This window comes from Anas platyrhynchos, chromosome 6, assembly GCF_047663525.1.
Source record: "Anas platyrhynchos isolate ZD024472 breed Pekin duck chromosome 6, IASCAAS_PekinDuck_T2T, whole genome shotgun sequence".
Taxonomy (NCBI): Eukaryota; Metazoa; Chordata; class Aves; order Anseriformes; family Anatidae; genus Anas; species Anas platyrhynchos.
Window position 1 is genome coordinate 36,041,090 of NC_092592.1, and position 19,696 is coordinate 36,060,785.

The 19,696-nt window shown below is 37.4% G+C and overlaps 1 protein-coding gene and 1 long non-coding RNA gene across 3 annotated transcripts in view; both read left to right on the plus strand.

Moving 5' to 3' along the window:
* Positions 1–9,806, plus strand: part of PLPP4 (phospholipid phosphatase 4) — a 61,535-nt gene extending 51,729 nt beyond the window's left edge. For both annotated transcript variants that reach the window (XM_027460447.3, XM_027460448.3), the window contains exons 6-7: positions 2,912–3,082; positions 6,790–9,806. In XM_027460447.3, the coding sequence (XP_027316248.1) occupies positions 2,912–3,082; positions 6,790–6,989 (371 nt within the window). In that variant the 3' untranslated portion in view covers positions 6,990–9,806. The remainder of the gene's footprint in view (positions 1–2,911; positions 3,083–6,789) is intronic.
* A 5,017-nt stretch (positions 9,807–14,823) lies between these two features.
* Positions 14,824–19,696, plus strand: part of LOC106017595 (uncharacterized) — a 43,551-nt gene continuing 38,678 nt past the window's right edge. Inside the window, exon 1 of the long non-coding RNA XR_001191127.5 lies at positions 14,824–14,975. This is a non-coding gene — a long non-coding RNA (uncharacterized lncRNA). The remainder of the gene's footprint in view (positions 14,976–19,696) is intronic.

Genomic DNA, 19,696 nt, shown 5'->3' on the forward strand with positions numbered 1-19,696 from the left:
AAGAGGAATCTTGCCTTACTACAAGAGCTACATTAGAACAAATTCTTCAAGTGCTGATCTCTCCAGTCAGTTTTCTGGCAGTCCTACAGTGATGAATCTTTCACAAGCAATTAAATATCAAGGAAGATCTCAGCTTAAAATCCTACTTCAAAAACAAATGAAGAAGTTATCTTCAAAGACAAAAAAGTTCTCTTTTACGTCTTTTGTTAACTAGGGACTAAATTAGGTCATTGAAAGATAATGCACTGCATTTTTATTTTACTGGATGCTGCTGTCTTATAATATTCACTTTACTGCTTTTGCAGGTCAGCTTTGCCTTGCTTGAATCATGAATATGAAAGCTCAGTTTAGAAAGTAAGGTTTAGTTTAAAATATACATGTATAACGCAGAAGGACTTGTGAGTCTAGGTGCATAAAGAAAAGCTTTCTCTCCATTCCCCATAATATGCAAATATTGATTCAGTCATGATGAAGTCTGTTTTTCTGTATATCAGAGGCATTAATGCACAGGTGTATTTCAGGTGCTGTTTTTCTCCTTGTGCTCTGATCCTGTGCAAAGCTTATAAATCTTTCTTACAAGGTTTTGTTCTGATAGGAGACGTTGTCCAGACTGAAACACAAATTCTGTTTGTTGTTTGCTTGTTTGTTTTTGTTCTGTTCTGTCTTGTTATTCCCTTTCTTTTCTGCATTGGAATAGCCTGTTAAATTCTAGTAATTCTGAATACAAATATGTGTGTACTGGACACCTGCACTATGGATTGTGCAATATATATCCATACCGTGAAGGTTTCTTAGTATTAAAGGATAACGCTCAACAGTTTAAATAGTAGATTTAGAAAAGTCAATACTACATTTAGCTGCTTCTTTAAGCCTTCTACTTTATGAAGTGTTGTAGGTTGTATGATTTTTAAACCACAAAAACTTTTATGTTCTTTCCTGGAAATAGAATCAAAGAATGGAATCACAGAATGGTCTGGGTTGGAAGAAACTTTAAAGACCATCTCATTCCACCCCTTCTGCTATGGCAGGGACATCTCCCAGTAGTCCACGTTGCCCAAAGCCCCATCCAGCCTGGCTTTGGACACCTTCAGGGATGGGGCAGCCACAGCTTCTCTGGGCAACTGATCCCAGTGCCTCACCACCCTCAGTGTGAATAATTTATTCTTTTATTTTATTTTTTTAAAACTAATCTAAATCTACCCTGATTGAAAGAGAGGCTAGGAAACGAAGTATTTGTTGTATTGGTTTGATGACTAATTAACATTCTGTCTTGCTCTGCTATATCCTTTCCAGAGAAGTGACTTATTTGTGTGTTTGAAGATGAAATGCAAATCTTCAGTAATTGCATTCAAACAGCTGTATAGCATAAACTTATGAAACCACTCTATTGTGCTGCCAGCTAAGATAGTACATCTCATAGATTGATCAGCAAAATGCAGGATGATTACTTTATTACATTTAGCATTTGTGAACATGAGGACAAGGCCATTTGAACAGCCTGAGCAGGAGATTAGAAAAAAGATACACGTCTGACCCAGCCCTGAGGGCAATTTTACTGTTCCATTCACCAGCAGCAGAAACACAGAATTTTGTACTATGGAAGTGACCTATTACCTCTCACAGAGGTTACTAGATATTACAAAGGTAAAAAGTATAAAGGTTAGTCAGAAAAAGGATTTCAAGTGCTTGGATATATACTTGTATTTTTGCTATTTGTGTGTTTTTTTTTTTTTTTAAATGCTTATGTTCTATTTTGATTTCTGCAGTCAGCAGCAGAACCGTGTGATCTTTGTGGATGTTTGTTGTAATTCCCAGAATATGTTAATATAACATATTAAAGGTCTAAAACCAAAAAAATAACAAACAAACAAACAAACAAAAAAAAACAGAAAAAAAAAAACACACACACACACATTTAAAGGAAAAATAAAAAAGCCACCCAGCATCTCATCTGGAAGGTGAACAGCTGCAAGAGGAAAAAAGTTCAGTACAAAAACTTGGTATATGGGTTCTGTAATTGCTGTCAGTTCAACATGTTCTGTAGAAACAGGTTAATGGAACCTAAAATATCATTTAAATGTAATACAATTGCAGTACAAACTGACTGAATCCTTTTCTGCTTTGAACCTGAGATTTTTAGAATAGATCTCAAATCAGGAAAGACATGCTGAAGGTTAAGCGTGAAAAGGCTTTTGTGACTCAAGCTAAAAATTCGTCTAAATGTTTAATTTAATGCGCAAAGAAAATCAGTGATTCTTTCCTCAGCCAATTTCTCTCCTGGGAGAAAAATGTGAATTTCTAAAGAAAAAAAAAAATCAATTGCTATTGGAAAGGTGAACATCTATAGGTACCACAGTATTTGTAGACATATCAGGTTGTGGGAAAGTTGAGTACATATGAGAAGGAAATGGATTTACTTTGCACTGTTTACTTGCCTGATTGCTTGCATTGCTACAGAGATAATGCCACTGCTCTGGAGAACGTATGCACATCATGGATCTGCACATCACGATAGGAGATCTTTTCCCATTCAGCTTGCAAAGTAGTGATTTTTTTTTGTTGTTGTTGTTGAAATAAAGATTTGTACAATGATTGTTTTATTAAAAAAAAAAAAAAAGGCAAAAATACCTCTGCCTAGGGCATGTGATATATTATTTTAAAATAGTAAATTATAACAGCATAATTTATATAGTTACATGTGATCACCATGCAAGTTATGAAACTCCCTCAGTTTTTGCAGACAGGCCTTCTCAACTTCTCAGCTTGCCTCCTAACATCACCCTGTAAAGCCCAAGACTTCTCTTCAGTAGAAGGATGCTGCTGCCAGATCTTAAGGGATAGTACGGTATAGAACAATAATGACAAAATACTATAATACTAAAATACTACAATTATGTGTTTTTTCTTTCAGTTGCATTTTCAGGCCTTGGCTTTACCACCTTTTACTTAGCTGGAAAGTTGCATTGCTTCACAGAAAATGGCCGGGGGAAGAGCTGGCGGCTTTGTGCAGCTATTCTGCCTCTCTACTGTGCCATGATGATTGCTCTGTCACGGATGTGTGATTACAAACACCATTGGCAAGGTGAGCCATGGAGATATCTTTTTTGATATATATATATATTTAATTAGCTTTGTATTTTTTGTATTTTTTTTTTTTCACTGAAATCACGTTACAATGTGACGGAGCGCTATAGCAGACTTCTCTGGCAACGATGCTCCTAGCTTCCCATTTTTTGGTTCCTCTACGTAGTTTCAATTTAGTACAGTGTACCTCTGTCCCACCAAGCACTCTTATCTCATACAGCTGGCTCCATACCAGAGCAAGACTCATCCTGTTACATGCTTTTTCTCACTCTTTTTTGTGTGTGTATGTGTTCATGCAGCATGTTGTTCTCCCATAGCAGCTTAATCACCATCTACTAGCTTTGACATCTTCTTCAAGGAGTGTCCTGTCTTCCTGCAGAGACCTTGCCTTGCAGCAGTGCTCGGCACACGCAGGGACACTGAGAGCCCCCATAACAAAGCTGCTGAACGGGAGGTGCTCGCCTCGCCCAGCGGCAGAGTTACAGATCTGCTGCTCTGTGGGAGACCTGGTTGGCTTGAGTCTCTTTTAGAGAGAGAAGGGTGCGAATGAACATGAGTGGCAACGTACAGCTTAATCAAGTTTTGGATGTGTTTACAGTGTGTACTAGTACTTGCCAAGAGTAAGAATCATTTATTTACTGAAACATGTGCTCCGGGGAAGATTATTGTAGTGTATTTTAAATATGATGGAAGGAAACTACACAGCCCCAAAGGGTTTTGACTGTGTCCATTTACAGCTGCTCATATTTTTATCTCTGAAGTTCAAAGGGATGTGTCTGAAGACTCAGATAACTCTTCCCAAGCTAGAACCATGCTGGCAGACATTATCTTGCAGATGACCCATGCCGTTAGCTGAGAGAACTGTGATCTCAAGGGAGAGACTCGTTCACTCTGCAGTATGCAGTGCCAAAGTTCAGGCCTTGTCTTTTATGTTCAGCAGACTCAGCCAATTGTGTTAAATTATTTATGGTGGCTTTATAATAGTCTTAACTATGCTGTGGGGAATGAACAAGGACCATCAATATAATGTCCAGGACAGCATACTGTAGGTGAAAGGTGGAGTAGAGTAATTTTTACATTAAAAAGCCATATAGTGGGCTGAGAACATTAACATTATCGGTATTTTATGAGGTCCCTTCAGTTTGCCTAGGAAATATAGTATTCAGGAGCTTAGTGTTGATATTGGTGAACATTAGGATATTTCATTATGAATCCTGAATATATTGGCTGCTTTTAAGTCCCTAGATCACTATATAAGTTTATAGCTCTGAGAATATTAGCGTGCTCATGAAAGTGAGAACGCTTGTATGAAAAAAAAAAAAAAGAAGTAAAGATAAATACCGAGGCTGAAAGAATATACTTTTTTCCTTTTTCCTTTAAGTGCAAAGGAAAAAATAATGGAGAGAAAGCTGTGGCTACCATGAACTCAAATAAAACACAGAATCGTTGTCTTCAAAAACAGAGGGCAAAATAGCACTCTGTGTACTCAGTGTTACCCCCAGGAAGGGTTAGTAAGGTAGAAATCTTTGGCATAAGTCATGTGGTGAATTTGTATTACTGTGGTGGCCAGAACGAGGCCCACAACTGCACAATTTGCTTTAAAGTGTTTTGAAATAAATTATCTAGGCAAGTTTTCAGCAAGTCTGAAAATACAGGGGAAATTACAGAGGACTGGTAGAAAACTGAGGTCCCACCATAATTAAGAACAGCAGTCATAGGCTTAACTACATTCTAAGGCAAAATAAAAAAGCAAATGAGACAGGATTCAATTTACCACATTTAAAGGAGACTAATCAGTGAATTTCAGCCAACACAGGTTTATAGAATATGTCTTATCACAATAACAAATTTTGTACAAGTTGATAAGAACGGTAGTGGTTTTGTTGTTGTTTTTGGTTGGTTGTTTTTAAATATCTTTAATGCAATAAGAAGTTACTTCAGGGATGTCCTACAGTTTATATTTCCCAAGAAATCATGTTAGATGATCACAATAATTCTTTTGGTATGTAATCTTTGCATCAGCAATGCATCTCACAGTTGTGTAGCAGATAAAATAGTTGGTTTATGCTAACAAACACAAAGACAGTGCAGTTCTAGTTAGAGAAAAGAGTGAACATACTAGAAGCACTGGAACATGAGGGATTAGCATTGAGAATTTACACATATATAACGTATTTCCTTTTTCATCCTGGAGGACATTTATGGTTTTGCATATCAATCAAGTTCTATCAGTACAACTTACAAAGTATTCATGAAAGAAAACAAAGATTTATAAAAATATAGGTAAGGTTGAGGTGACCTGTTTGCCTACAATACCTATCAAAGTCCAGTACACGTGGTTTATTACTGACAGATCTTTTTCTTCTCTGGTCTTAAAAAAAAACAAAACAAAACAGTGAAAGAGATTGCACAGTCTCTCCATCTCTCCATGAAACCCAAAGATTCCACAGTCTCTTCATCTCTCCATGAAACCCAAATAAATATTTCACAACCTTCACAAGTAAAAAAATTTTTATTCATATCTAAACCTAAATTGTTTTCACTGCCAACAAAGCTGGTTTTTGCATGTACTTCCCAAACGGAACACTGAATAATTGAGCACCCTTCTCTTCCTACTGCTGCATTCCGCATTGGAATGCCATATGCTTGCATGTTCACCTCAAGTTCTTTGTATTCATTAGACATTTTCTTATTAGTTATCTTCTCAATTTTATATATAGTTGCTTGTCTTCTCTGCATTCTTTCCATTTCACCTGAACTTCATTTAAGATCTGGTTTCCAAAACTATTCTGTACTCAGCAATGAAGGAATAAAGGAAGAAGCCAGGAAGAGCTGCTAAATCAAACAGTAGTTTGTCTGTGAACATTGAACATTGTTCTTTACATTTTATGTTATGTTATGTTATATGTTATTTTCTGCCACCTTTCTAGAGTTTGTGAAGAGATAAGGCTCAAAGCCACATGAATATTTTTGTACTTTACTCATGAGTTCAGAAAAATTAGGTATCCCACATCTAGTGCTTTGTTTTGCATTGGCAGATTGGGGAAAGGAAATAAACAAACAAATAAATAAATAAACACCAAATCACCTTCAAAAAATAAAAGTCTCTCTAAGTTTAAATCAGATATTTAGCAGTTGTTTATTTAGCTTTGTATACAATTACATGTCCATAAATACAAATACTTCCTGAACTGAATAGTCTAGAATTTATTAAGTCTTATCTATTACCTTGAATTGTACTTGCTTATTTTTAGGAATTGAAAAAGACCACAGCATCATTAATACCAAATAATTGTAATTGAAAGCAATAATGAAACCTAAAAAAACCCTATGGCAGACCTTAAAGACTGGCCATACAACAAATATTGTTTTTCCAGTTCTACTTAGAAATGCTAAAAAAAAAAAAAAAAAAAAAAAAAAAGTGTTGCTGCAACCACTTAGCAACTAGTTTAAGAAGTGTTTGTAATGCTTTGGGTGTGGATAATATAGCAGTATAATATAGCAAGAAAAAATGTAGATTTTTTTTTAATTTTTTTTTTTGTGTGGTGTTTGGCTCCAAATTGTTCATGAAAATACACAGTTCACAGGTTCTGGTTTAAACACTTCCAGGTCAATCTAATGTTTTAGATTTCTGTTTACAGTTTTCAGTACTGGCTGTTCTTTCTATGGTAACATGCTTCTGGTTTTGTTACTTTCTTTGTCTAGATGCTTTCGTTGGAGGGATCATTGGCCTCATTTTTGCTTATATTTGCTACAGACAACACTACCCTCCTTTGGGTAATACAGCTTGTCATAAATCTTATGTCAGCCTGCTAGACCAGAACTCTATGAAGAAAGAAGAGAGACCTACAGCAGATAATGCTACTGGCCTGCCTCTAGAGGGAATAACTGAAGGTCCAGTATGACTTTGAGAAATGCAGAATGAACTTTTAGCCTTCTCACATTTTCTCCAAGCTGGTCTCTTAACACGGTGTTTCTTACTGTACACATGATCTGTGCTTTTTCTTTAATTTCTTTCCTTTTTATAAAGAAAAATTGAATGTTTTATTTTTAATGCCATAGTATCATTATACACTTAAATTTAAATTTTCAGTTCGTATTGACTGTTGAATTGTCTGTTTTCAGTCTACTGCAAACAGGTAGATTATTTGGGGGAAGGGAAAAGAACATTAAAAACAATTCCATGTTGAGATTGGTCAGGAGAATAATTTTAAGATGTGGTTGAGGATATAGTAGATCTGGAAACAGATTTTTTAAAGTTCTGAGTATCTCCTAGAAAGTTCTGGTCGTCTTCAGCACTCATTGACTTTGATGAGTGGTGAGTACACACAGCACTTTTCATCAGATGTTCAGTGTCTGTTGTAGCCAGACATTTCTATGTGTAATTTAATAAGTTAGGGCATCATCCTTCTGTTTATCTTGTTGCCTTCTAACATAATAAACTCCACATGCTGGAAGAACTTTGTATTAAGTTTTGGCAAGGTCATTCTGAGCTACTAATGATCAAGCAGCCAAAGTGATTACAAGAGCCAAGCATTGTCACATTAGTAGTTCTTCAGAATGATGCTGCCATTCAAGAAATTCCACACTCTTAAAATTATCAGCTTGTGATAAAATGTATGTTTGTAGAATGGATCAGAAACTTGGTGTTATATCATTTGACATTTCTGAGAGCTCTTGCAGTAAATACTATCAAAACAAAATGAGAGTAAAGAACACAGTCAACAAGCTGAAGTATTTAAAACAAATTGTTAAAAATCCTAAAAGTTTGAAGATAAAGAAACATCTTTTTTTGTGAATCTCAATGTACCATGCTCATTCTTGTGTGGTGACTTACTGTAGCATTGGTGATCTGAAGAAATGCAAAGATTTTCATTTGTGACTTTGGTGCACCACTATGAATGCTTATGGGGGTTTCCAGCTCTGTAGTATATCCAGAGGAATGCTGGAAATGATGTTCCAGTCAAACCATTCCATATTCTCAGCTCTTCATGTTCTTGTGCATGGTGTTTGCAAAGGTTGACTTGGTACCTGAATTGAAACTCACCTCAATCAAAATGGTGTTGGTACAGAGATTACTAAGTGTATGACCAAACAACTTTAGTTAATTTATTATTGTTAGGATCCAGTTCTGTTACATATGCACTATGCAGTATACATCACATTCCTGTGAAATGATGTAACTTTGGATGGCAGAATGTCAGATTCCAGAATCTCTTTTCTTAGGTATCCTGTGAAAATACAGGTAGATGTTCTAGACCGCATCTCGGCAGTTGAATGTTCCTTAGCAGGGGCTGCTGGTTAAAGCAAGATAGTATTGACCAACAACTATTTTTATGGTGCTTTAGACTGGAGGAGACTGCTGCCATAATTATAATTTATGTGTTCCTGTTGGAATATGCGTTGGCCTTGTAGGCATTTTGTGACTCAAACAGCTCAATGTCTTTATGTAACGCTTGTCATTTACTTTTGTCAAAGGTAAGCTTTGTAGATTTTTTTGAGAAGAGCTATTTCCTGATTGGCAACACTTGAATTTTTATAGAAAACACATAAATTAGAGTCCCTTTTAAAAAAACTGTAATAATTGTGTACTTGAGAATGCAACCATACTATGTATAGACATATGATATTTGGAAATAACTGTAAATAGGAAATGATGTTAAGGAACAGACTGTAATAGGCATGAACCCAGTAGGGTTCAGTAGATATTAGGCCTGATCTACTTGTAAAACTGATGCCAGTTTGACTGTGTCAGTTACAGGCAGGATTTTTTACTGACAGTTATAGTATTCTGAGCTCTAGAATAGAGACAGCCAAACATCTTGCTGTGTATATGTGCTAGGTCATGATCCTAGCATATGTGAAAGAAAATTGTGCTGGCATAGCATTTGCATTGGATTTGACAGAACACTTCACTAGTGTAATTGAGGTCTTATTGTAGAAATCCACACAGTTTAGTGGAGGTTTATCTTTCTATGAAGTTTTTAAACCATCCTATGGAATTCTATAACAGAGATACCATTTTCTATTACTTCATATCGGAGGGTTAAAATAAAGCCCTAGAGTAAGGGTGTCATCTTTACATTGTATAGGGCTTTGCCATTAGCTTTTTCTTTCAGCAGGAACCCTAGTCTTCCAGGTTATATGCAAACATTAAAAAAAAAAAAAAAATCTTAAATCAAAATTAGAAGTTTAATACCAGTGCATAGTGCATTTTGCATGTTTTTATATAGATCTGGCTTATTTTCAAAAGTGAGTGGGGCCTCCTAACTGTGCTGTTCACATTCCCGGTATTTTAATGGCTTTTGATACAAATAAGTGATTTACTTTGGGATTGGGAATGCTTATACAGCCCTGAAACGAACAGGGACTGTTAAAAGATTGGAATATGAGATGCAATACAGCATAAATACTTATGTTGCAAGAGTAATTGGAGAACTTTGCAAAGCAGTAAAGAATAACATTTTTAATGGGAATAATTAAATTAAAAGTCATAAAACAGGCAATGTAAAAGCTTTGATTAAAATGTAATTAAAAATATCAAAGACATAATTAAGTAAAACTTATGGAGGGATCTGTAGATGCTGTAATTACCAGTGCAAAGTCAGTGTAGGGAAGGCATTTTTTGTGGATCAATGCATTTTAATCTCATGCTTTCTCAATGTGAAGGAAATGTAATGTTGTAATGCACCAATAAAACAACACATGAATGTGGGTTTGTACATCTGTGTGTTATCATTTTTTATCATTAGTTTAATTAATAAACCACAGAGAGTATTGCAAAAACCATGCCCTAATGTAACTGAATTACTTATGAAAAACAGCAGTTCCAAAAGTGATTACTGTTACTAGTAAAACCTCATTTAACCAAAATAAGCTACCCACCTTTCATCCAGGAAAATGCAGTGTAAATCTGTGAGCCTGAAATTTTAAAATATTCAATCAGCTAAACTGCAACAGATCCCTTTTATCTGTCAAGTTCTATATCTCAAAAGATACTCGGAATGCCATATTTAATGAAGTGCGATTAGACTAAAAAAGGATAACAAGATCTAATAGAACACAACAGAAATATCCTGAAACCAAGAGAAACACAAGATTGCAAACCAATCAGCATGATGTCCCTGTAGTGAATGCATATATCAAGCAATGTGTTAGGACTAGAGCTGGAGCATTTCTGCTGTTTCATTCTCAGGTTTTCTTTGTGCAGTTTAGCCTGATTTCACTCTTGCTTCCTTCCTCATGAATACAGCATGTTCTTTGTACTTAATATGAAAAGAAAACCTCATTTTTCTTCCATGGCTAAAAAAAAAACAATTTATGATGGATATAAAACAATATGTAATATTTTTATTTCTGGTATATGGTAGTAAAATTATGTTAATTTCAGTGGAACTGTAGTTTATCACCAGTCACATCACATCCAGTAAGTGGAGTAAAGCCTTCACACAGTTCCTGCTCAAACTCTTCCATTTTTAGGACTGTAATTAGTGAAATATTGCCACAATTTGACCGCAATTTTGTTTTCTTGTGATAACATACATCTCTTCTGAGTTAGAAAACTGTTGGATTGCTCTGACCTGACCCAAGGGGAAAAGTCTTGAATGCAGCAGCATCAGGGTAATGGGAGTGAAAAGGTCAGACACTTGTTTCTGTCACTTTTGATGTTCAGAATGTGGAAATAGCCGCAAGCATTAGGCAACAGTGATTATCATTTTTGTATTGCCTACCCCACCAGTGTTACTGCTTTACAGTAGTCCTGTGCCTGCTGGGACAAGTACAGTGTGGAACCTCTATTAAAGAGTTACTCTGTGCTTATTTTAACACAAGCAGAAATTAAAGGAAATTCTGTTCTTCGTGACACCAGGGCAAATGCTCCAATATCGCATGGGATTACTCCACAATACCACTCTTATCAATGCAGATTATGGACTTCACTCACTGTAGGGTGGTTCTTGCTTCAATTTAGTTTCAGATGAAGTCAAAAATCTACAGTCACTTAGCACAGCTTTTGCATATGCCTGGCACATCCCATCATTGGTTTATTGCTACAGGACTTTTGATGAAACTTGCAGAGATAGCCAAGAAATTGCCTTTCAGGCCAGATTTGGATCTTGATTAAACCTAAATAATCACATGAAAGGCATCTGAGCTGCAATAGGTGTATGCAGAAATTATAGAAGTAAAGATCTGTTAATTATGATTTTGTTGCTAGCTTCAAAATCTTTCCAAAAGGAAAACCAAAGGGCATCACTGGGTAGCATGCATCATGCAATCTGTGTAGCAAGGTATGAATGGAGCATGAAATAGAAAATCCTCGCTCAGTGCTTTGACTCAATAAAAAAAAAACACAGCGATGCATAGGACCCGTTCACATGTATTGCAGAATGGCAAACATCAAATGTGATTCAGCCAGCTATGTAGGTCTTAAATCTTGGACTGAGTTTCTGTTAGCAGAGCAAAAAAAAAGCCCTCAATTTCACTGGCAGTTTTACAGCTGTCATCCATTATGCTAGAGACCTACTAAAATTTAACTCTTGATAATGAAGATTCAATTCACGTGGTCTGAAACAAGTTTATTTCCAGGAATAGATGGGGCTGAGCACAAGGAATCTTTGTTTTCATTCTAACACTTTTATATGGTTGGTTTTTCTTTTGGCCTCCTGTTCATAGGCATAACTCTGCTGTTTAACAACCCTAAGCCCTGTGAGCTCCTTTAGATCCCTTCTTGTTCTCTTTGTCTCCAGAGCAGCCACTTTGTTGGTGAAGGGAATGGGAAGAGAAATGCTTACTGACATCCACAAATACCTTCTCTTGGATCCTGCCTGTCTCCCACCATTACCCTCTTCTATCCTTTATATGTTAATTAGAGGATCTAAATATGTTCTTTTCTGTTGTTATTTCTGTCTGTTCTGTTCCTGTTTGGAAACTGCCTTTTTCTAATGTCAAAGCTTTAGTCAGCTTATAGAACAGAACAGGACCCCCCTCTGGAGCCCTGATTTTATTTATAGACTGCAATGGTTTGGCCTCACATTTGCAACTCTGTTACTTCCATGCTCAGGGAAAGCAGTGGGCTGTTGCTTTGGGATCAACTGTCTGGGTTAACTTTCACTCTTTGATTTAAATGAAATAAATAGTCTGACACCAAGGGATCTGCACACAGAGATTGAAGGCAGTGAAATAACTCACAGGACCATGAGCACTGCAACACAAGAGAGTGCGCCCTGCCCTGTCCCTCCTGCCCCTCTGGGTTGGGGACCAGTGCAGTCCACCAGGCATGCAGAGTGGAAACTTTTGCCCAAGTTGCATGAAACCCCTTCCAGAGATGCTCTGTGAGCAGAACAAAGTCCCTCTTCCTCCCCAGCCCCTGCTGTGGCCACTGTAAGCAAGCCTATGTGAGGAAATGGTTAGACATAAATTAATAATGGGAACCCACTGAAACAAAATAGTTTGGGATAGTAAGAATTAAATGTATATTTATAATAGCATCCCCCTAAATCCCTTACATAGACACTTGTTCCAGGGAGGCAGCTTTTGTATTTGGGGTTAACAGAAGCAATACTTCCTATAAGTTTTTGAATATAATCAATGCACTTATGTATTCTAAACAACATTTATGCAGAAGCAACTTGTAAGGGACTAGATATCATTATAGAATTGCCTGAGAGACTCAAAACAAGCTGCAGTGGGAGACTTCAGGTTACCACTGCCTGATGTGCAAAACCTCTCCCTCTTAAGGTGCAGGACACTTTTAACAAGTGGCTTTTACAGTTCTTAGTCTTGCAATCAGCAAGCGCAGTAAGTAAAGAGAAGCGGTCCCAGTGCACTTTCACTTTTCCAAATGCACAAACCCACAGCTGGAGCAGAAGCAGATTCCTGTTCTTCACCTTTACAATGTTATCGGTTGAGCAAATGCACATTTGATGTACTAGATGCTATGAGTGACTGGTGAGTGCACTTTTAAGAGTGCAATTCAGGGACATCAATTCAGAAGAATTCTCACTTCTCCCACGATGCCCTCAGAAGGCAGTCTGGCAACGCAGCTATACTCCCAGCTTCCACTTCAAGAACCTATCTAGATACTAAAAGCTTCTAGTCTGTCATCAAGCACCCTCCGTCTAGCACAGGTACCAGTTTATCATCCACTTAAGGTAGCAAAAATCCTGATGTGACTACTTCAAGAAGAGACACAGCTTGCCCAATAAGGCTGCTCTTCTTCAGACCGCTGCCTAATGAAATTACATTGTTAGCATTGTTCAGTAAAGTACAAAAACTCTGTAAAATAATTTGTTCCAATTCCACTTGTTCCATGTTCCCACCACTGTGATGTTATTGCAGTCACAAGTCTATTTCTATCCTTCAACTTTGTAGCTTGTGGTCACTGCAGCAGAGTGGAAACAAACTGTGAAATAAAGAAGTTATCTGCTGCCATGGGAACCATTTGAGAACCATAGCTGAGGCCAGCTTTGCCACTATTCCTGTTAGCATTTCTATCTCAGAGTGACTTTCTGACACCATTTGGAGGGTTAAGAGTGAAGAGATCCTAATTAAGATATAAGCCCATTATTTAATTCCTGGAAGAAATCTCAACAAGGGAACGTTTGGTTTATTAGTCCAAACAGCTTTGCCTCACTGGAGTCACGTTATTGTCACAATTCTCCTTGAACTCTGTATTCAATTCTTTGTATAAGGGTCACTTGGAAAAGAGGACCCCCACTTTATTAGGGTGATGTGTACAAATTATATATTGTTATAACTATCTCTGTTACCAGACAGAGAATATACAATGCTATTATATTAGTCTGAATTCTGTGCACATCATTTCTTAACAACATTACAGAGCATTTGTGTATACACAACTGCATTTCATCTTTGTTTCCAGTCCAACCAACTGAAGCCAGGATAAAAGATTCAGATTCTACTTCATCTTGAAGTCAATATATCACTGAAAAATAAAAAATAAAAATAAATAAAAAAAGAAAAAAAAAAAGAAAAGAAAAAAAAAACACCCAGCCAATGTCACGGTGTCATTCTTCAACCTAAGAGGTGTAAGTCTGTCAGTAAGTCTGTCAGTTGAGCGAATATGCTGGAGTTCATATCTGCGGCATTGTTCAACAAAGAAAAAGCAGCTTAAAACATCCTCTGAATCAGTGAATGTGAAAAAGACTGGAGCTGGCCTCTTTAAACAGATAATTGCATGAAACAAAGGGCTAGACATCATATTTTTGTGGTGGTTTGTTTGGAAAAGAGCAATTCCATTTCACAGGGATGTAATGGTTTAGAAAATAGTTTTAACTCCATAAATTAATAAAACTGAGAGTTTTAACAATAAGGGAAAACAATCTGCACTACTTACATACACTTTAGTGTACAGAGCCCTCTGCCAGAATGTGGAGATGATTTCCACCCTTGCTCTTTTGAGGCTTCCAGCTCACTGGTGCCAGGCAAATACCCACTGTAAGGGATTTATTCTCAAGTAGGTGATTTGTACCTTCCTATTATGACCATAAATTCTCTACTGGGGTGAGAAACCTCCCCCAGAATTTCAATGCAACTGTTTTGGTTTTGTGACTTGTTCACATGGGAAATGGTTCCATTTTAATTTTTGTCCAGTTTAATTTTAGCATCAGGGAGAGTTCCCTCTTTTAATCTAAAGGAAAACTCCTGTGCAACTCCAGAATAGCACAGCTGATCTGAGTATTCAGCTGAGGGCAACTGAGAGCAAGCACAGGCACAGACAAAAGCAGCCCACTGCATCAGTGATATGAGAGCTAGCAAGTTTGGGGAGAGGGTGTAAGAAGAAGTGCTATAGGAGTATATAGCAAGTAAGTGGAGTTATGTTTTTCAGGAAGAGTGAAACCCAGCCTCTGTTCTGTTTGGAAATTCCTAAGGTAAGTGGAAATTAGCTCTGAGATGGAAATGTGCTAAGCTGAAGTAGGAAGGCAGTGAGATTGCAGAACTGCTTGTTCCTATGAATTTAGGGGGCACCACTGTTAATCTTGTTTTTTTGCTAGCTCTTGGTTTGTGGAGCGTTTCTGCAGTAGAGAGAGTTGATCTCCTGGTGAGCTTCAGCTTTCTTTTTTTATTTTTTTTTATTTTTATTTTTTTTCCTCCCTAATGCTTAATAGACTGTGAAGCTCTTGGGTTTGTATTCTTAAGCTTTTTTCTATCTGCTGTTAAATAAAGGTTGGCTTCTAACTTGAAGTGCAATGGTTTATAACAAATTAAGACTGCTAATGTGTTCCAGCATTCTTTTTCTGGAAAGATTGTTCTGAAAAAGTCAATTTTCTGAATCCGTATGTTCTTAATGTTTATGATAGCTTCTAAGGAGTCGTATAGAACTGCTGAGCAAGTAAGTGTATATTTCCCCCAATATATTGTCCTCACTAATAATAAGAGGAAAAACTTGTGCTACCCAACATCTTTCTTAAAAAATGTAGCCATGACATGGTGGTTTAGGGAGTTACTGTTTAATGGTACTGGTAATAGCTAGAGAATAAGCACTTATTATGCAGTAAATGTGTCCATGACAAAAGTATTTACAAATTAAAACATAGGAAGTCTGTTTCATTATGTTGCAGTGATATAGTAAATAACGAGAGTCACTACTGTAATTAACACTAATGTTCAGAAATGTGTGCAATGTATAATACCCTCAGAGCCTTGTGAAGTAAATCATACATTAAGGCCTAGAAGCTTGCTTTTCCTCTGCTAAATTTTCACTGGTAGAGCTGCTGACATTCATGTATGTGCATCAAGGTTGTGAAGAATTTGTTTAAACACCAGAACTAACAGGTGCAAATGATCTAAACCAATCCTGTGACCTGAATTTCAATGGGTTTGCTAGGGGAGAGAGGGACAAAAATATATCTTGTTGTCAGTTGAACTCCACTAAAAGCTTTCCTGTCACCTCCCCATCACACTGAATTTTCACTTAGTTTCAGATGAGGGCAAAGAGATATAACTTACTCTCCCCAAATGTGTTAAAGGAATAAGGGTTAGGTTCAAAGGGGAAGCTAATCATAAAATGCTCGGGCAACTAAAGATCCACGGAGTCTCCTGGGCCTTCTCTTGGTGTAGTGTCACAGCTGATAGTTGGTGGGTCAGTGATGTGCTTTCATCAAACACACCACATCGTCAGGCTAAACTGTGTGTTTGCTTCAGGCCATTTCCAAATGCTTAGGTTAGTGCTCCCAGTAACCCCTGTGGGCTCCTGCTAGGACAGAGCAAGACCAGCTATAAGCTGGGTTTTCAGTTGTGGGTTTTTACATCGGTGCTCAATATTTTCTTTTTGCTGTGGCTGCTTGCTGTTATCAAACAGTAGTTCCTGAAGACAATTATTTAAGATCTCTCTGCAAAGCACTTGTTCCTGCTACTTCAGTTAAATGGCAGTTTTGTGTCTGCTTTCAGCAGGACCAGGCACACAGCTGAGCAGCTCAGATGTTCATAGGAGCTGGAAGTGGCTCAAAAATGTGCTTGGAGACAGGCTTCATTGAACAGTTGGCCCTTAAAAGAGGCTTGGTGGCTATGGGCTTTCTCTGTTGTCAGCACACCACTTCATGCTCAGGCTGCTCTAGATCTCAAACCTCCAACTGCCTGTGAAACCAGTCTCTGAGATGAACAGACATCTGCCTATGCACTTCAAGGAAAATATTTATTTTTATCTTTTTATTTATTTATTTATTACTAAAACAAATGCCACTTCTGGTCATGAAGAAATAGCGTTGCCTTTGATCACTACTAAAATCAATGGGAGCCAAATATAGTTGAGGAATAATAGCATTATGCTGTACATTATTTTCTATGAAATTGTCCGTGATAAAGTGTGCTTGCAGGCATGCTTACACTCTTAAACAGGTCATAAACTCAAATTAGCTCATTCTATGATATAGACCTCCCTGAAGCCTTAAAGTAGGTCAGTCAAACTGTTTCATTTATGCAGATCTTAATATCAATTATTCACACTGGTACTCGAGCTCTGATACAATCTCTTGCTCTTTCCTGCTACATAGCAAATGCAGATAGTGGGGTTGAGAGTCGTCTGGGATATTCATAGGTTGAATCACTTTTAATCACCTGTAAAGGCTATTTTGTTATTCCTGATAACACCAGTGAAAGACATGAAAGGGCTTCAGGATAAAAGTATCTCATCTTCCCTTTCGCTGTTCTGCCTGTAAACTCCACTAGGCAGAAGCTGTTTTCCTCTCTCTTTGTTCGGTGCTTGTTACAGTGAAGGCCTGTGCTACAGAAGCAAGTTGCCATCCTGGTGCTCAGAGGTCCCCCGTGGCTCTGCTGTACCTGAGCCTCAACTCTTTGCCTGCAGTAGTGCAATTGCACACGGGTCACACCAGGAAGCTTTCTGGAGTCACAGTAACAGATACCAGAAAATTCATTAGAAATTCAATGTTACAAGCTATTGACTTGTAGCTTTTGTTCAATGAAATGTAAAACCAATTTGATCATGGAAGGATTTGTGTTTTTTTTTTTTTTTTTTTTTTTTTTTTTTTTTTTTTTTTTTTGATAACAGTTCTTTTTAGAGGCCACATTTATCAGCAGGAGTTTCTTCACTCCTAATTTGACAGAAATAGTTTCTAATGCTTAGGGCTGTTTATCATTCGCACAGAAGCAGTGTTTTAAGTGTCTTAAGAGGAACTGAATTTAAGATTTTTTTTTTGTATTTATTATTTCTTTGTGGATAAATGAGCCTGTGGAAAATGCCTTCCTCCTCTGCATGGTATATTCCTAGGGAAAATGTACATGTCATATTGGATGCATGACAATATTCTTTGGAAAAGAACAGTTGCATCAATACCATCAAAGTGAATTGCTACTGAATTCTTTTTACACTAAGCATAATAGCACATGGTTATTTTACAACAAAATCCTGGAAGACCACTAGTCTAGTCTGACTCTCCTTTCTTCCAGAGGTACTGCTCTGATGTCCAGGCTTTCTTGCTAGAACCCCACCGACCACATTGTGTGTTGTCCCATGTGCATAACCCTTCCCACCTGTTGAATGTGATTCTTGCTGTATGATCACCTGTTTTGTGAATGCATAGTCCTGCTACCTTTTTCCTGGAGTTTCAGCATGTAGTAGATCCTGCTGGTACAGACAGCTATTAACTCAAAATAACAAAAATTAATCCAAGTCTATGGCTGCTGTCCCTTGTCAAACTTCCCTATGTTGTGGAAAAAGGTGTTTAGAAGTGCATTCATGTAGGTTATAATAGTCTGGAATATCTCAAGTCACAAAGTATTAATGTCTAATTCTATTTAGAATCATCCATATAATTCTTATTAAGTGTTAGGTATTAAATAGTTTTATTCTAGGTACTTAATATCAAGTAGGCTAATAGCTAATTATACATATGACTTTTTTTCTTCCTCAGTTATTATGGTGTTGTGCTAACCAAAAAGCCTGTTTGGAACTTGGACAATAAGTGTGGGGTTTTGTGGATTGTTTTATTGATGGGCTGGGTGTTGTGCCCCCACAACTTCATTAGACACCTGGGAGCTTCTCACTGACAGATGGCTGTGTGCCGTGATGCTCTCATTACCTAAATTTGCCTGACTTCAGGGTCACTTCCTATTTAATTGAAATAGGACCATGGCAGAGGGCTGAGCTAGAGGAGCAGCCTGCAGCTGACTGAAATGCTCTAAGCTGAGTTTTACTTGTCTGCAGACAGAAAGCAGAGACTGCCTTTCTTTTTGACTATCCTATTTTTATTGCCAAGCAGAAGAGGGATACTCAGGCAATCTTCCAAGACAGAAGTTTGATCTCTCTGAAAACTTGACTGTGGGATGAAAATGCTTAAATCTTGCCTGCATCTGCCATGCAGAGCATAACAATTACTCAGGGCACGTGGTACCAAAGCAGCCTTTCCCCTGGACCACAGGTGAGCTGTCATCCACTGCTGATTCACCTGCTCAGGATTTTCCTGCACGTGTATATAAAATGTGGATGAGGCTGTTTTCTGGTAGGTAGATGTTTGCATGGTGCTCCAGATATGTCTCTTTATGTTTTGGGGTAGAACCCATCTCCTGGAGCAGATGGAGGTTAATGGCATTGATTTCATAGAGCATAAATAAATCATTTTGAATACAGATAGAAATACAGTAGAAATATTTTGCCTCACCTTTTCAGTTTGTTCCAATTTTCTTACTTCTGTGACTGTCATGTGGAAGGCAGACTTTTTTTTTTTCTAAATTCCAGTGACATGCCTCACTTGTCATGTGGACACTTTGTTGTGGACACTTTACAGCCATCTGCTCATTTCTGCTATAACCATGGCTTCCCTCCGTAAAACAGGGAGGACAGACGAATTAAAATGATAGATACTGGGCACTATATATCTGTAGATGCGTCTACAGAATAGATGACCCTTTTCAGGAGAAAAAGGAGCAGAGATTCACAGGCATGAGCCTACACGCTATACAAGAAGTATCTGGAGACACTTTCAGTTCTTTGACGCTAAGCAGTTGCTGATGATGTACAGTATTTCTGTAAGATCCACATTAATTTCAGGAATTGTTCTTTATAACTTAGCAAGTCAAACTTGCATTTGTCGTTGCCATAGGCTGTGTGTTTTTTTTGTTTGTTGTTGTTTTCTGT